Source organism: Capricornis sumatraensis, chromosome 14 (genome assembly GCF_032405125.1).
Source record: "Capricornis sumatraensis isolate serow.1 chromosome 14, serow.2, whole genome shotgun sequence".
Taxonomy (NCBI): domain Eukaryota; kingdom Metazoa; phylum Chordata; class Mammalia; order Artiodactyla; family Bovidae; genus Capricornis; species Capricornis sumatraensis.
The window spans coordinates 76,401,958-76,416,089 of NC_091082.1; the positions used below are offsets into that span (position 1 = coordinate 76,401,958).

The 14,132-nt window shown below is 42.9% G+C and overlaps 1 protein-coding gene across 1 annotated transcript in view; it reads left to right on the plus strand.

The window, feature by feature from the left end:
- The window catches only part of PTPN14 (protein tyrosine phosphatase non-receptor type 14), a 114,176-nt gene that overhangs the window by 49,651 nt on the left and 50,393 nt on the right, over positions 1 to 14,132 (plus strand). The window contains exons 3-4 of the mRNA XM_068986211.1: positions 9,445 to 9,542; positions 13,075 to 13,142. Of these exons, the coding sequence (XP_068842312.1) occupies positions 9,445 to 9,542; positions 13,075 to 13,142 (166 nt within the window). The remainder of the gene's footprint in view (positions 1 to 9,444; positions 9,543 to 13,074; positions 13,143 to 14,132) is intronic.

Consider the following 14,132-nt stretch of genomic DNA (forward strand, 5'->3'; position numbering starts at 1 on the left):
AGCCACTGCTCCTTACCTTAGACGAGGAGTATCTCCTCACAGCTGCCCCTCCTGACCTTTACCCTTTTCATAATAATAACAGTGGCAAAACAATCTGTCTTTCTCATTCTCCCATCCCGGTAGTTTTATGGAAAAGCTTCTTCAGTTTGAGGATTTTCAGGACGGATTTTCAGGGCACCGATAATGCCCCCTCTCTCTAGATTGTCACCGTGCTACTGACCGTGCGCATGGGAAGAGAAGGGTCGATTGGACTGACATTGAACTTAGAGAAGGGAAGGGCATATGTGGCCCTCTGATGGTAACACTGCATGTGCATAGCTCGATAGGCAAACAGAGTGCTTTTACTGACCTGTTCTTAACTATGAAGGAGCATTTTCTTTCTGTCCCAGATCTCCTTGGGCACTGGGCACAAAAGAGGTCAATCTGTGGATGGTATCTGCTGATCAGACAGCTTCAAGTGTTATTAATACCTTAATTGAGGGAAGTCTGTGTAACTTTTAATGATCTGTAATAGGGAAGTATGGTTACTCAATGCAAGGCGGTAAAGACTGTATGTAATACTGATGATGAACTCCTGTTTATTCTTTAAAAACATGCTGCATTTAGAAATAAATGCATTTAAGAGACTAGTCTGCGCCTGCTTCTGGGTATAACCTCTCCTTTTAGGTAGGAGCCTGTAATCCGAGAACCCAGTCTCTAGATTTTACTTTTTTCCCTCAGTGCGTCTTTCAAGGTTGTCAGTGAGTAGCTAGAATGCATGGCACAGTCTCTTTCTCCTTCCTTCTGCCTCCGGGGGAGGAACATGCAATATCCCAGAGGCTACTGCTGGGAGAAAACACAGATCTGAGTAATCCACGGGCCAAACTGTGAAACGTGTCGTGTAATGTCTTCACAGAACAGCTTCTGCCTCAGTGTTTGTCTCATACGCTGTGGCATAGATGCTCTAACAGGGGCGGGAGGGCAGCGTGGTTATTGAAGCCTGGGATCATGAAAATCACCCGGCAGTGGTGTTTGTATTTTCGTTTCTCTCTCTCTTTTTAATGTGGCTGTGCTGCACAGCTTGCATATCATAGTTCCCCAGCCAGGGATTGAACCCAGCAGTGAAAAACTCCGAGCGCTAACCACTGGACCACCACGGAATTTCCTGTACTTTTATTTCCACAATACTTTTTGACTTCAGTGAAATCGATGGCTTGCCTACAATGGCTGGGAATCCGATCCCACTCTCGTCACCTCGTGGTTGCCATGCAGAAACGGATCTCCAAGCTCTGGTCTGTGTGGTCCTGCCTTTAAGGAGCAGTATTACCTTGGACCAGTCCTTCTCCTCCCTCAATGGAGCTTCCTTCTTTAGAAACGAAAGACCTGGACTTGAGTTGTTGAAATCCTTCTGTTATTAGATCACTTAGGCTAACTCATGCTGCCACCGTGTATGACCTCCAGCTGTGTGTGGCTTTCAAAACCAAAGGCTCACTCTTCACCATCCTCCATGTCCGCTGTGTCCACTGCCATCTTTCTCTGGGGCTCAGACTAACTGAGCAACAGTGCCTGCTTGGGTGCTGCACGTCTCATGGCAGAGGGAGGCCGAACAGGGAGCCCGACACGGGTTGGAAGGCTTCTGCTTGGAATCCGCACGCGCCGTTTGCTCCTCCATGTCATTGACCCCAGAGCTAACCGCAGAGTTAATTCGGTAGGTGGCTGTGCCCCTCTGGGAGGGGCAGCCCCGTGGCGCATTTCGGCAGACATTCAGAACAGTGATAATGACTTTTCGCCCTCCTGCCTCCACCATCCTGTGATTTGGGCCCAGGCTCTTGCCCTCGTGGGTAGAAGCCCAACCAAAATCACATCCTAATTTTATTTATTTAGTTTTTTGTAGCATAGTACGTGGGATCTTAGTTCCCTGACCTGGGATTGAACCTGAGCCATCTGCATTGGAAGGCAGAGTCTTAACCACTGGACCGCCAGGGAAGTCCCCCCAAGTCACATCTTAAAGCTTTCAGATTTTCATGTCATTCCTGTGTTTAAGGCATTTCTGCTGAACTGGACTTGGAAAGAATATTTCATTTGTGAGAGTCGGAGGGGGGAGTACTTCAAAAGCAGCACGTACTCTGCCTCCGAGTTCTCTCGCCTCATCTGTGGTTCTGTGGCAGCACAGTCCATACTTTCCAGGCCAACACATGGAATTTCTCAATCTGAGAAGTATCAATAGACCTGCAAGGGAAATAGGCTTGTACAAGTGCTTAGATAGAGTCCTCATATGTGAATTAAAATGAGAGATGAAAGATCTTAGCGGTACATCTGTAAACATTGAGGATAATGTTATGGGGTTTTGAAAGAGTCCTTTGATACCACTGGCAGAAGTACTGAATGCCTTATTGATTTAACTCACTGTGGGGTTTTTTTTTAAAACTTTCTTTTCATAATCTTAGGGAGAGGAGGGAACATGGAAAAGTCCCTTATTTTCTTGAGTTTGTATAGAAAATATCCTGATGCTGGGAAAGACTGAAGGCAAAAGGAGAAGGGGATGACACACGATGGGATAATTAGATAGCATCACTGATTCAGTGGACATGAATTTGAGCAAACTCTGGGAGATACTGAAGGACAGAGGATCCTGGCATGCTACAGTTCCTGGGTTTGCAAAGAGCTGGACATGACTTAGTGACTGAACAAAAACAAAATCAAGACAGGTGAAATCTCTGGGGATAGGTTCTCAGGGACTTCCAGTTTCCAGGTGTGATGTTTAATAGCACCAATTACCAGGAAGCCTTTGTTACTTTACCTAGAGAAACCTGCGTTCAATCCACAAATTACTATTCTCTGGAGATTCAAAACAAAAAACTTTGAAAACAGAAATGTAACCCTTATTCAACAAGCACAATTATGTTCACTAATTCTTAGAGAGAAAGCAAAATCTTCACCTAAAAGCATTCATTGGACCTCAGCAGTCAGATGGACTATTTCCAGGTCTTTGAATATAAAAATTATTTAAAAGTTTTCCTTGTGGGCTTGGGTTTTCAAAGAGGATCCCTTTGGAAAGTTGGCAAATACTTACTTTCCTGGCACAAAGATTGGTTTTTTTCTTTTCCCCCTCCACCCAAAGCTATGACAGGGTGGAGTGGAGTATACTTCCATGAAATTGCATGTTTCCAAAATAGGATTCACTGTTACATTTGACTTCTGTTAGATTTGAATCTCTAATCAAAAATAAGCAAAAACCAAACACTCTAGAAATAGAACTTCAGCTCATATTCTCTAATTTGGTCTTCATATAGGATAGAATTATTATATTTTATAAAAGGGCCTTTTGAGCAGAAATGTAGCAAACAATCAATTAACAAAGTGGTTCAGATTCCATTCCCGTGTCTGTGATCTCATGTAGTAATATCCACAATCTCAAATAGCTGTTGTACCATATCATTAACGCTATTCAGATTCTCTTGTAGTCTGGATGGCTTCCAGGAAAGAGCACTGCATTCTTCAGCTCCTTGGTTTAGTTTCCCAGTATTAGACCACGTTTAACCTAAAGGACCAGGAAACATCCGCGTGTTCCCTTGCTAATGGATTGGGATTCGCTGTTGCCTAGTATCGGATCTGTAATAGAACCTGCTCATGTGTTTTATAGAAGGATAATTGTAGCTGAAAGTTGGGATCAGCAAGGTAAAAATAAAATCATGACTGTTGTTTAGCTGGATCCTGTGGATTATATTTCCCCGAGGTCTCAGCTGCTCATTCTTTCCTCCAGGTGATGGGCAAAAAGGCTTCTAGCTGCGGTAGCTAATGCTAGGATAATACCTTTTACAATGCTTTTACTCACTGGTTCTTAAGCATTAAACCCTTAATAGTGCACTAGAGAGAGAAACCATGACAGCAATGGTCCGAGAGATGATGAGCATCCTTGCAGGGCAGAGACTGCCTTTAGACTTCCTTCAGGAACTCTTCAGCTTCTATCCAAGTTGGACGTACAAGGAAGTGCTTAATGACTATGTGTGAATATCCATGCGCGGAGCAGAAGATGAGTCGAAACCACTTGAGCTAGGATGGTTTCACGTATATAGAAGAGTTTCAAACATTCTATTAATAGGAGGAGTAGGCAAGCTTTACTCTCCCTTCCCACCTTGAAACTGTGTCTTCTGGCTTGTTTGGGTTTGGGGTTTTGTGCATGATGTTCTTGTCGTGAGATTCCCATTGTAGCTTTCTTCAATAAACATTAACATTCCTTCCTATCCTGAGAGTCTGATCTTGAGGTTTTGAGATGTTTTGTTTATTTGTTTTTAATATCCAATAACTTTTCTGAAAAAAGCTACGAGTGGAGGGTTCTCTGGTCATAGGCTGGTTAACACTTTTCCTTATCCCTCTTTTCTTATTCCCCTAGTTTTGAAAGTGTGGTCTTCAGATTCTAAGTGACCCTCCTTTAAAGGTCTATCTGCTTTCACAGTGAATTCTTGCCACTTGAAAGATCTTTGATGCCTAAGGACCCCCTTGTTTGCCTGGGTTTCCATAGGAAGGTGTTCTGTCTGAGAACCAGCTAGGTTATAAGCATAAAAGATCTTCCACGAAAGCGTTAGTTGCTCAGTTGTGTCCGACTCTCTGCAACCCCTTGGACTGTAGCCCGCCAGGCTCCTCTGTCCATGGAATTCTCCAGGCAACAAGGGTGGAGTGGATTGTCGTTTCCTTCTCCAGGAGATCTTCCCAACCCAGGGATCGAACCTGGGTCTCCCACATTGCAGGTAGATTCTTTACCATCTGAGCCACCAGGGAAGACCCACCAGATTCTAAGCATAAAAGATCTTCAGTGAAAGCCTCCCAAGCAATTCCTTAAGTCTCTTGAGGGAGAAGTTACCCTTTATGAATGAGTAGACCTTTTACTGTTTCCTGGAGAATTGGCCCAGAAGCACAAGAGAGGTGCCAGAGAAAAATCAAGAACCAGTTTAGGGACAGGGAAAGAGTGAGGCAGAGAGATACTGAGGAAAAACCCTGAAGGAAGGGTGGAGGACACCCCAGAAAACGTGGACTGTAGCTTCGCACCAGAAGAAAGCTCCCAACGCCTGTGTCTCCTTTCTTCCAGGAGATGAACCAATAGTGTACATCAGTAGATTATGGTTTTAGGCATGAAACTGTTATTTAAGTAAGGGCTATAAAATGCTGGGCTTTGCTTGTATTGATACTTAATAAGGGTGCATGCTCCTTGAAGCAAAGTGTAAAGCATTTTTGTTGGGGCTCTTGATTTGCTGAATGAAACCGTGGAACCTGTGACCCTTGGCGCTTGCCATGTGTGGGCTGGCCGTCCTTCCTCTTGGAACAGCAGACACGCAGGCAAACAGCAGGTGTGTGGATCCCAGGAATGTATGGGACTGCCCTTCTGTGATGGTAACTTTTCTTGGGTGAAACATCTGAAAAATATGCCTGAGCTTAGGGACTTGACTTGAGTGAACAGGGAGGAAAAATGGAAGCTAGAGGTAACATGTAACGTATTTTAACTCTGTAGCAATTTAGGTTTCTTAGGTCTTCAATACTTTGATCTGCTCTCATGCTGTTTCTTTTTTAATTCCTGTACAGTTACTGCTTCAAAATATTTTCATTTACTCCGATTCTCTCCTATGAAGAATGAGCAGGCGGGTCATGGCTTCCCCTTTTCCCGCCATTGTGTATTATTCCCAGAAACTCCATCAACAAAGAAATGCGCGCGCGCACACACACACACACACACACACACACACACACACACACACACACACACACACAAGGGCTGTATCTTCAACTTTACAGGATTTTAAAAAGCATCCTATCTAGTATTTGCTCCAAATTGTGCACACTCAGAAGCAGCAGACCGCCCCTTGAGTACCAGGAAAAGACTTTCAATCACAAGTTTTTAGATGTAACCTCTGTTCCTATTTGTTGAGATTTAGACTCCACGATGCCTTTAACCAGCTAAGAATGCAATGAGTAGGTGAGGGCAAGGCTGTGTCCTCTGAACTCAGGGTGGTGAGTGGACACAAAGATTTTTTTCTACACATACCAGGGACTTGTCTCTGAAAATCATTGAAGATACTTGTTATGTACATTAATTGATTTCAGTTCAGTTCAGTCGCTCATTCGTATCTGACTCTTTGTGACCCCATGGATTGCAGCATGCCAGGCCTCCCTGTCCATCACCAACTCCCAGAGTTTACTCAAACTCATGTCCATTGAGTCCGTGATGCCATCCAACCATCTCTTCCTCTGTCGTCCCCTTCTCCTCCAGCCTTCAATCTTTCCCAGCATCAGGGTCTTTTCCAGTGAGTCAGCTCTTCTCATCAGGTGGCCGAAATATTGGAGTTTCAGCTTCAGCATCAGTCCTTCCAATGAATATTCAGGACTGATTTCCTTTAGGATGAACTGGTTGGATCTCCTTGCAGTCCAAGGGACTCTCAGGAGTCTTCTCCAACACCACAGTTCAAAACCATCAATTCTTCGGCACTCAGCTTTCTTCACAGTCCAGTTCTCACATCCATACATGACTACTGGAAAAAACATAGCTTTAACTAGATGGACCTTTGTTGGCAAAGTCATGTCTCTGCTTTTTAATATGCTGTCTAGGTTGGTCATAACTCTTCTTCCAAGGACTAAGTGCCTTTTAATTTCATGGCTGCAGTCACAATCTGCAGTGAAAATGGACCCCCACAAAATAAAATCTGTCACTGTTTCCACTGTTTCTCCATCTATTTGCCATGAAGTGATGGGACCAGAAGCCATGATCTTAATTTTCTCAATGTTGAGTTTTAAGTCAACTTTTTCATTCTCTTCTTTCACTTTCATCAAGAGGCGCTTTAGTTCTTCGCTTTCTGCCATAAGGGTGGTGTCATCTGCATATCTGAGGTTATTGATATATCTCACGACAGTCTTGATTCCAGCTTGTGCTTCATCCAGTCCAGAATTTCTCATGATGTACTCTGCATATAAGTTAAATAAGCAGAGTGACAATATGCAGCCTCGATGTGCAGCCTTAATTGATTTAGTCAGCTGATTTTGACAGGAAGTCAAATTATTGACTCACTAGTGGACCCCCTGAGAGGTAGGGAAAATAGGGGAAGGTTGGTAAAAGGGTACAAACGTTTAGATAGAAGATGACTAAGAGCTGAGGAACTAATGTATAGCGTGACTGTGGCTGATAACACTACACTGTACGTGTGCTCAGTCGTGTCCGACTCTTTGCAACCCTTGGACTGTAGCCCACCAGGCTCCTCTGTCCATGGGATGCTCCTGGCAAGAATACTGGAGTGGGTCACCTTTTACTCCTCCAGGAGATCTTCCTGACCCAGGGTTCAAACCCACATCTCCTGCACTGGCCGTCAGATTCGTTACCACTGCGTCACCTGGGAAGCCCTGCTCTACTGTATAACTTTGTATAATTGTATTGAAATTTTCTAAGAGAATAAAACAATTTTTAACCAAGAAAAATGAGAATAAATAATAATATTCTCATATATATATGTATATGCTGCTGCTGCTAAGTCGCTTCAGTCATGTCTGACTGTGCGACCCCATAGATGGCAGCCCACCAGGCTCCCCCGTCCCTAGGATTCTCCAGGCAAGAACACTAGAGTGGGTTGCTATGTCCTTCTCCAATGCATGAAAGTGAAAAGTGAAAGTGAAGTCGCTCAGTTGTGTCCGACTCTTAGCGACCCCATGGACTGCAGCCTACCAGGCTCCTCTGTCCATGGGATTTTCCAGGCAAGAGTACTGGAGTGGGGTGCCATTGCCTTAATGGACCCTGTAAAATGATTATGAACATTTTAGGTGAAAGATAAAATGGTGGTAGGAAAAATAGGTGGCTTTTCTAATAGATACTAAATTTGACTAGAAAAAATATTTAGATAACTCAGAGTGTTGGTCTTTCTAATTTTAAGTAAACGTTTTCCCACTAGAGACTTCCCTAGTGACTCAGATGGTGAAGAGTCTGCCTACAATGTGGGAGACCCGGATTCAATCCCTGGGTCAAGAAAATTCCCCTGGAGAAGGGAACGGTAACCCACTCCAGTATGCTTGCCTGGAAAATCCCATGGGCGGAGAAGTCTGGTGGGCCCCCAAAGAGTTGGACACGACTGAGCAACTCACACACACTTTCCCACCAGAGGCTGACATGGCTGTCTTTACCCTGCCCTGTAGACTCAAGAGGAAAGAAGTAGAGAACTGTTTTGTAGAGAGAACTGGACTCTTCTTCTCAAATAGGTGCTAGGTTGACATGTAATAGGCTTCCGCAGTGGCTCAGACAGTAAAGAATCCGCCTGCCAATGCAGGAGACCTGGGTTTAATCCCTGGGCTGGGAAGATCCCCTGGAGAAAGGAAGGGCTACCCACTCCAGTGTTCTCGCCTGGAGAACCCCATGGACAGAGGAACTGGTGGGCTACATACAGTGCATGGAGTTACAAAGGATCAGACACGACTGAGTGACGAACAGTGCTACTGGCATGTGATGATGTCCTTGATATCAAGGCAGAGACAGCAATAATTTGCTCTCAGGACTGATTGCCTCTCTCCAAGAGAGCAGGGTTTTGGGTCACTCCTAAGTTCCCTTGGTTGACATGCTGAAGTTTTGAAGGCATTACAGAGTTGTGGTTACCAGGAGCAAAGAAGTTGTTAGCATTTGCCAAGAATTAATGCCTAAAAAGTGTGACTGTTCTAGAGGTAGCTTGTTTTAAGAGTATATTTAAAGGAAGTGGAGTCCTGGGATGTAAAGTTTGGGGTAAGGAGATTTCAAAACGCTTAGGTAATTCTAATTATGATTTTACTGGCAAGGAAACAATAGCACTCTGTTAGCTTCTGAGAACAGTGGTCTGATCTGAGGTTGATGTTGTATACGGGCAGATTCTGTCTGTCTGCACTTTGCTGCTTTGAGGATGTACTTTGGGTTGGAAGGCTCAGTGTCACATTTGATTAGATTTTTATGAGTCACAGATGTGGAGGGTGAGCCTGACTCTGAAAAGCTTTATCCTGTCCATTAGCAGAATTCTAAATGATTTGGCCTGTTTGTCTTCTACCCTCTATAACCTTGGGATTTGAAAAATGAGTGTGTTCCCATAATTTTCTTTTTCAGGAATGCACACTGTGGCGTGGCTTTGGCAGCTGTGTGTTGTGCGTGTCCAGGTGTGCAAGAGTGCTCCCATCCTCAGTCTCTTGTTATGAAGAGCTGGTCCTTATCAGTAGTTTCTCCTGCCGGCCTGCCATGAAATAGTGTAATGAGAGCATTTTCAAACTCAGAGCGAAGGGGACATGGCACCTGCCACATCAAACAAAGACAAACAGGGCAGAGGTCACTTTCCATCTTTTATAGACCTGACCTTTATCGACATCACCTGTGTATCCTGCTGTGTGCACAAGGGGTCATATCTAGAGGCATTCATGGCGTGGGAATATATTTCAAGTATGTGTTTTTAAGGTTATTTTTTCTTCTGTTTCCATGAATAGATATCAGTATTACCTGCAAGTCAAAAAAGACGTGCTTGAAGGGCGGTTGCGGTGTTCGCTGGAACAGGTGATCCGGCTGGCAGGCTTAGCTGTGCAAGGTAAGATTGGGGACCGGTGTGTGACAATCCAGCTTGTCTTGAATGCTGGCACCACTAGCCTCTCGGAGGGAAAAGTTAAATTTACTTAAATGATCCCTTCGTAACTCTTTTTACATTTTGAGGTATCTTACATTAAAAGTGCAGAGGTGGTGACTTTTGGTGGCAGAACGGTGGATTCCTCAAAGCTGTTTGCAAACTGCTCAAGCTTGTATAATTTTAGTTTTATTTGAAGAAATAGCAGCTTTCATCCTGCCTCTAATTAAAACTCCATTGCAGGGTTTGTAGACCATTTTCTTAGAATTTTTCCACTGCCCAGTGTGGTCCTATTTTGTGGCTTGATGTTATGACTATGTGACTTTCACATCAGTTTCAAGTATGAGAGCTTATGACATTATAGTGCACTTTATTCTGACAGTTAAAGAGAGAAATTTAAAATGCAGTGTTGTAATGTGAGATAGCTAATGTGTGTTAGAGTCAATTTATCTTTCATCCTACCCTACTTACATCAATCTAGATCAATCAGACAGCTGTTTTTTTTTTAATCTTCTGTAAATTTTCACACCTGTTTGTGTAGCACACTGTGTAATCTTTTACATATATTTATACATTTTTCTTTATCGACTGGTAGCTTCATTGTCTTTAGTCATGTTAAAAACAAGAAGATAAAAGACAAGTTTCTTTTTAAAAAGAAACATGTTTCCCTTGCAGAGACTTTCCTTAAAATCAGATACCATCCAAATATACGCCTGTCAGCTGCAGAGTCCTTGTTGTGTGGATTGTTCTTTTAGAAGCTGTGAACTGAACTTCTCATCCCAAACTCTGCACTGAAGTTAAACCTTCTAGATTTAAAATGCCTAAAGTGGCAGCCTTTCCTTGATAACTTTCGTTCCTGGGATATTAATGGGTTGGCGGTTTGGGTTGGCCATATGACGCTTATTAATTAGCTTCTCCCTGTGGATTGGAAGTCTGAAAAATACATTGTATCTCATCTGTTCACCTAAAGACTGGAAAGGGAAGGAGCAATGCCCAGACTGCATAACAGAACCATCAGTGGTTATAATTGAAAAATCAAACAGTGGAGAAGATACCCTTAAGAGGGGTGGTGCAAAGAAAGATCTGGTGGGTCCCTCATCTTCCAATTGGGTCTTTCTCCTTTAAGTGCTTCCTTTTCTTCTTCTTCCTTTTTTTAACTCTCTATTTTCCCCTCTCACTCTTCCATCATTGGGCTCATTACAAGCATCCTGGTTATTGGAAGGACCTCAGTGATCACTTTTAGGCTGAAGGAAGTTGGTGAACTTACTCTGGGGTCCTTTTACTTGGATTCTTGAAGTTCGCTATTCAATCTGATGAAATCCTCTAGCTATAATATTTGTAGAATATTTTTTTCTGAGAACTTTCATTGGGCAGTTAGAAAGTCAAATCAAGAAAGATATAAGCTGTGACAAGTATGATAACAGATGACTGACCTTGGAAATAGGCAGAGCTGTCGGCCTTTGGTATTTCCAAATGCCTCACCTCAGCGATACATGAACCGTGAACTTCCAGATGTTCAAGCTGGTTTTAGAAAACGCAGAGGAACCAGAGATCAAATTGCCAACATCTGCTGGATCATGGAAAAAGCAAGAGAGTTCCAGGAAAACATCTATGTCTGCTTTATTGACTATGCCAAAGCCTTTGACTGTGTGGATCACAATAAACTCTGGAAAATTCTGAAAGAGATGGGAATACCAGACTACCTGACCTGCCTCTTGAGAAATCTGTATCCAGGTCAGGAAGCAACAGTTAGAACTAGATATGGAACAACAGACTGGTTCCAAATAGGAAAAGGAGTATGTCAAGGCTGTATATTATCACCCTGCTTATTTAACTTCTATGCAGAGTACATCATGAGAAACGCTGGGCTGGAAGAAGCACAAGATGGAATCAAGATTGCTGGGAGAAATATCAATAACCTCAGATATGCTGATGACACACCCTTATGGCAGAAAGTGAAGAGAAACTAAAAAGCCTCTTGATGAAAGTGAAAGAGGAGAGTAAAAAGTTGGCTTTAAAGCTCAACATTCAGAAAAATGAAGATCATGGCATCTGATCCCATCATTTCATGGGAAATAGATGGGGAAACGGTGTCAGACTTCAGTTTTTTGGGCTCCAAAATCACTGCAGATGGTGACTGCAGCCATGAAATTAAAAGACACTTACTCCTTGGAAGGAAAGTTATGACCAATCTAGAGAGCATATTCAAAAGTAGGGACATTACTTTGCCAACAAAGGTCCATCTAGTCAAGGCTATGGTTTTTCCAGTAGTCATGTATGGATGTGAGAGTTGGACTGTGAAGAAAGCTGAGTGCTGAAGAATTGATGGTTTTGAACTGTGGTGATGGAGAAGACTCTTGAGAGTCCCTTGGACTGCAAGGAGATCCAACCAGTCCATCCTAAAGGAAATCAGTCCTGAATATTCATTGGAAGGACTGACGCTGAAGCTGAAACTCCAGTACTTTGGCCACCTCATGTGAAGAGTTGACTCATTGGAAAAGACTCTAGGAGGGATTGGGGATAGGAGGAGAAGGGGACCACAGAGGATGAGATGGCTGGATGGCATCACCACCTCAATGGACATGAGTTTGAGTGAACTCCGGGAGTTGGTGATGGACAGGGAGGCCTGGCTTGCTGCAATTCATGGGGTTGCAAAGAGTCGGACATGACTGAGCGACTGAACTGGACTGAACACCTTATAATTACTTGTAGGAATTTATACATACTTGTATGTGCAACCTTGCCTTCTTGGTAACGTCTTTACACTGGCCTTCTGTGTGGATCCCTTATTCTTGGTACCTTAAAGATGTCTGGATCCATTTCTACCTGAAAGTGAACATTTAACATAAAATTTAAATATCATACTGTTTTGATTTTGTTGTTGTTGTTGAGAGCAAATAGGATAAGATGCAAGACATTTATTGATTTATGATAGAGGTTCTCTGTGTTCATTTTACGTGTGTTCAGACTTACAATTGTGAGATGAAAACAGGACAAAACGGAATTCGAGGCATCTTGTAACACATGGAGTTGTTTAGGAGGTGTAAAAATTTGCAGCGTTGCTTGCCAAGGATGATTTACAGTGGGAATTTCCAGCTGCAAATATATGAAGAGATGCAGATGGGTTTGGCTCTTCAGTTCTCAAAATTAACCTTGTGTTAAAAAGTCCCCTTGGCAGATAGTCTAAAGATCTGTGTTGGCACGTATTTCATAAAAGATAAATATAGTTTGTTTTAAATTCTTAAAATAGATTAAGAATCACTTTCAAATGTCTCTATTCTTTCTAGAAAATATGTTGCAGTGCTTGCCTGCTGATATTTACATTATTGCTATGTAAAAGCAGTAGTAATAGCAAACCCATCTTGGCACTGTTTGTATTTAATACTAGTGCAGAAATAGGATGAGGTGAGAAGAGTAAATATGGTAATAAGTTTACCCTATTTTATCCCATCTTTAATGTCATATAATAAAGACTACCCTCCCCGCCTTTTCTTTTCAGCTGATTTCGGAGATTATAATCAGTTTGATTCTCAAGATTTCCTCAGAGAATATGTACTGTTTCCTATGGTAAGTGTATCTTCCTTATTCTTAATTCATGTTCTATCTTCTTTGGATATTTAATTCTTTCCTTCGAAGATCTCAGAGGAATTTACACATGTATTCCCTGAGAAGAATGTCCCTGCATTTATGGAGATGAGTTTTATAAGACCCTGAGAAAAGTAAAGATGCCTTTTCTTACCTCTTAAGAACCCTTCCCTGCCTCATACACTAGCCTTGAGTAGTGAGCGCGCTCTTCCATTTTTTTTTTTAATATTTGCGTGTTTATTTGGCTGCACCAGGTCTTAGTTGCGGCATGTGAGATCTTGCTGTGGCATGTGGTGTCTAGTTTCCTGACCCGGAATCGAACCCGGGCCCCTGCATTGGGAGCTCAGAGTCTTAGCCACCGGAGCCCCAGGAAAGTCCCTCTCTTTCCTTCTGAGCCTCTCAGCTTGGTCCCACTCCAGAGCCTCTGTCCCGTCCGTCCTCTGTCTGGAATGTTCCGCCCCGGGTCCTCCTGTGACTGCTCCTTCAGATCTTGATTCAAATACCGCCTCCTTGTCCTTGACCGCCTGTAGGATGCACTCCACCCATCCAGCGCTTCCTGCTAAATCCCCTTTTATATGCATGCTTTAGAGCTCTCTCAGGATCTAAAGGTGTTCCTTCTTTCCTTCGTTTTTATTGTCAGCTGAAATGTCTTCTCAATGGTGCTTAAACAGGGGGCTTCTCTGTCTTGTTCATGGTTGTCTGGTACATAATTTTGTGCTCACGTGGGTTTGTTGAATGAGTCTATGAAGTAAAATGTCCATTCTAGGGTTAAATTAGGGATGAGGCTAGGTTTCTATTCTTGGGAAAGTTTTGGTAGCTTTGGAGTAATTGAGAAGAGTTTTCATCAGGAAAGTTAAAATATTTGAAAAGCCATCTTAGGGAAAAGCCATGCCCACTCCAACATTCAGCTCTGATTTTATAAATCATGATCATTCACCACTTTGTGTGTGTGTGCATGCTCAAAGCACTGAC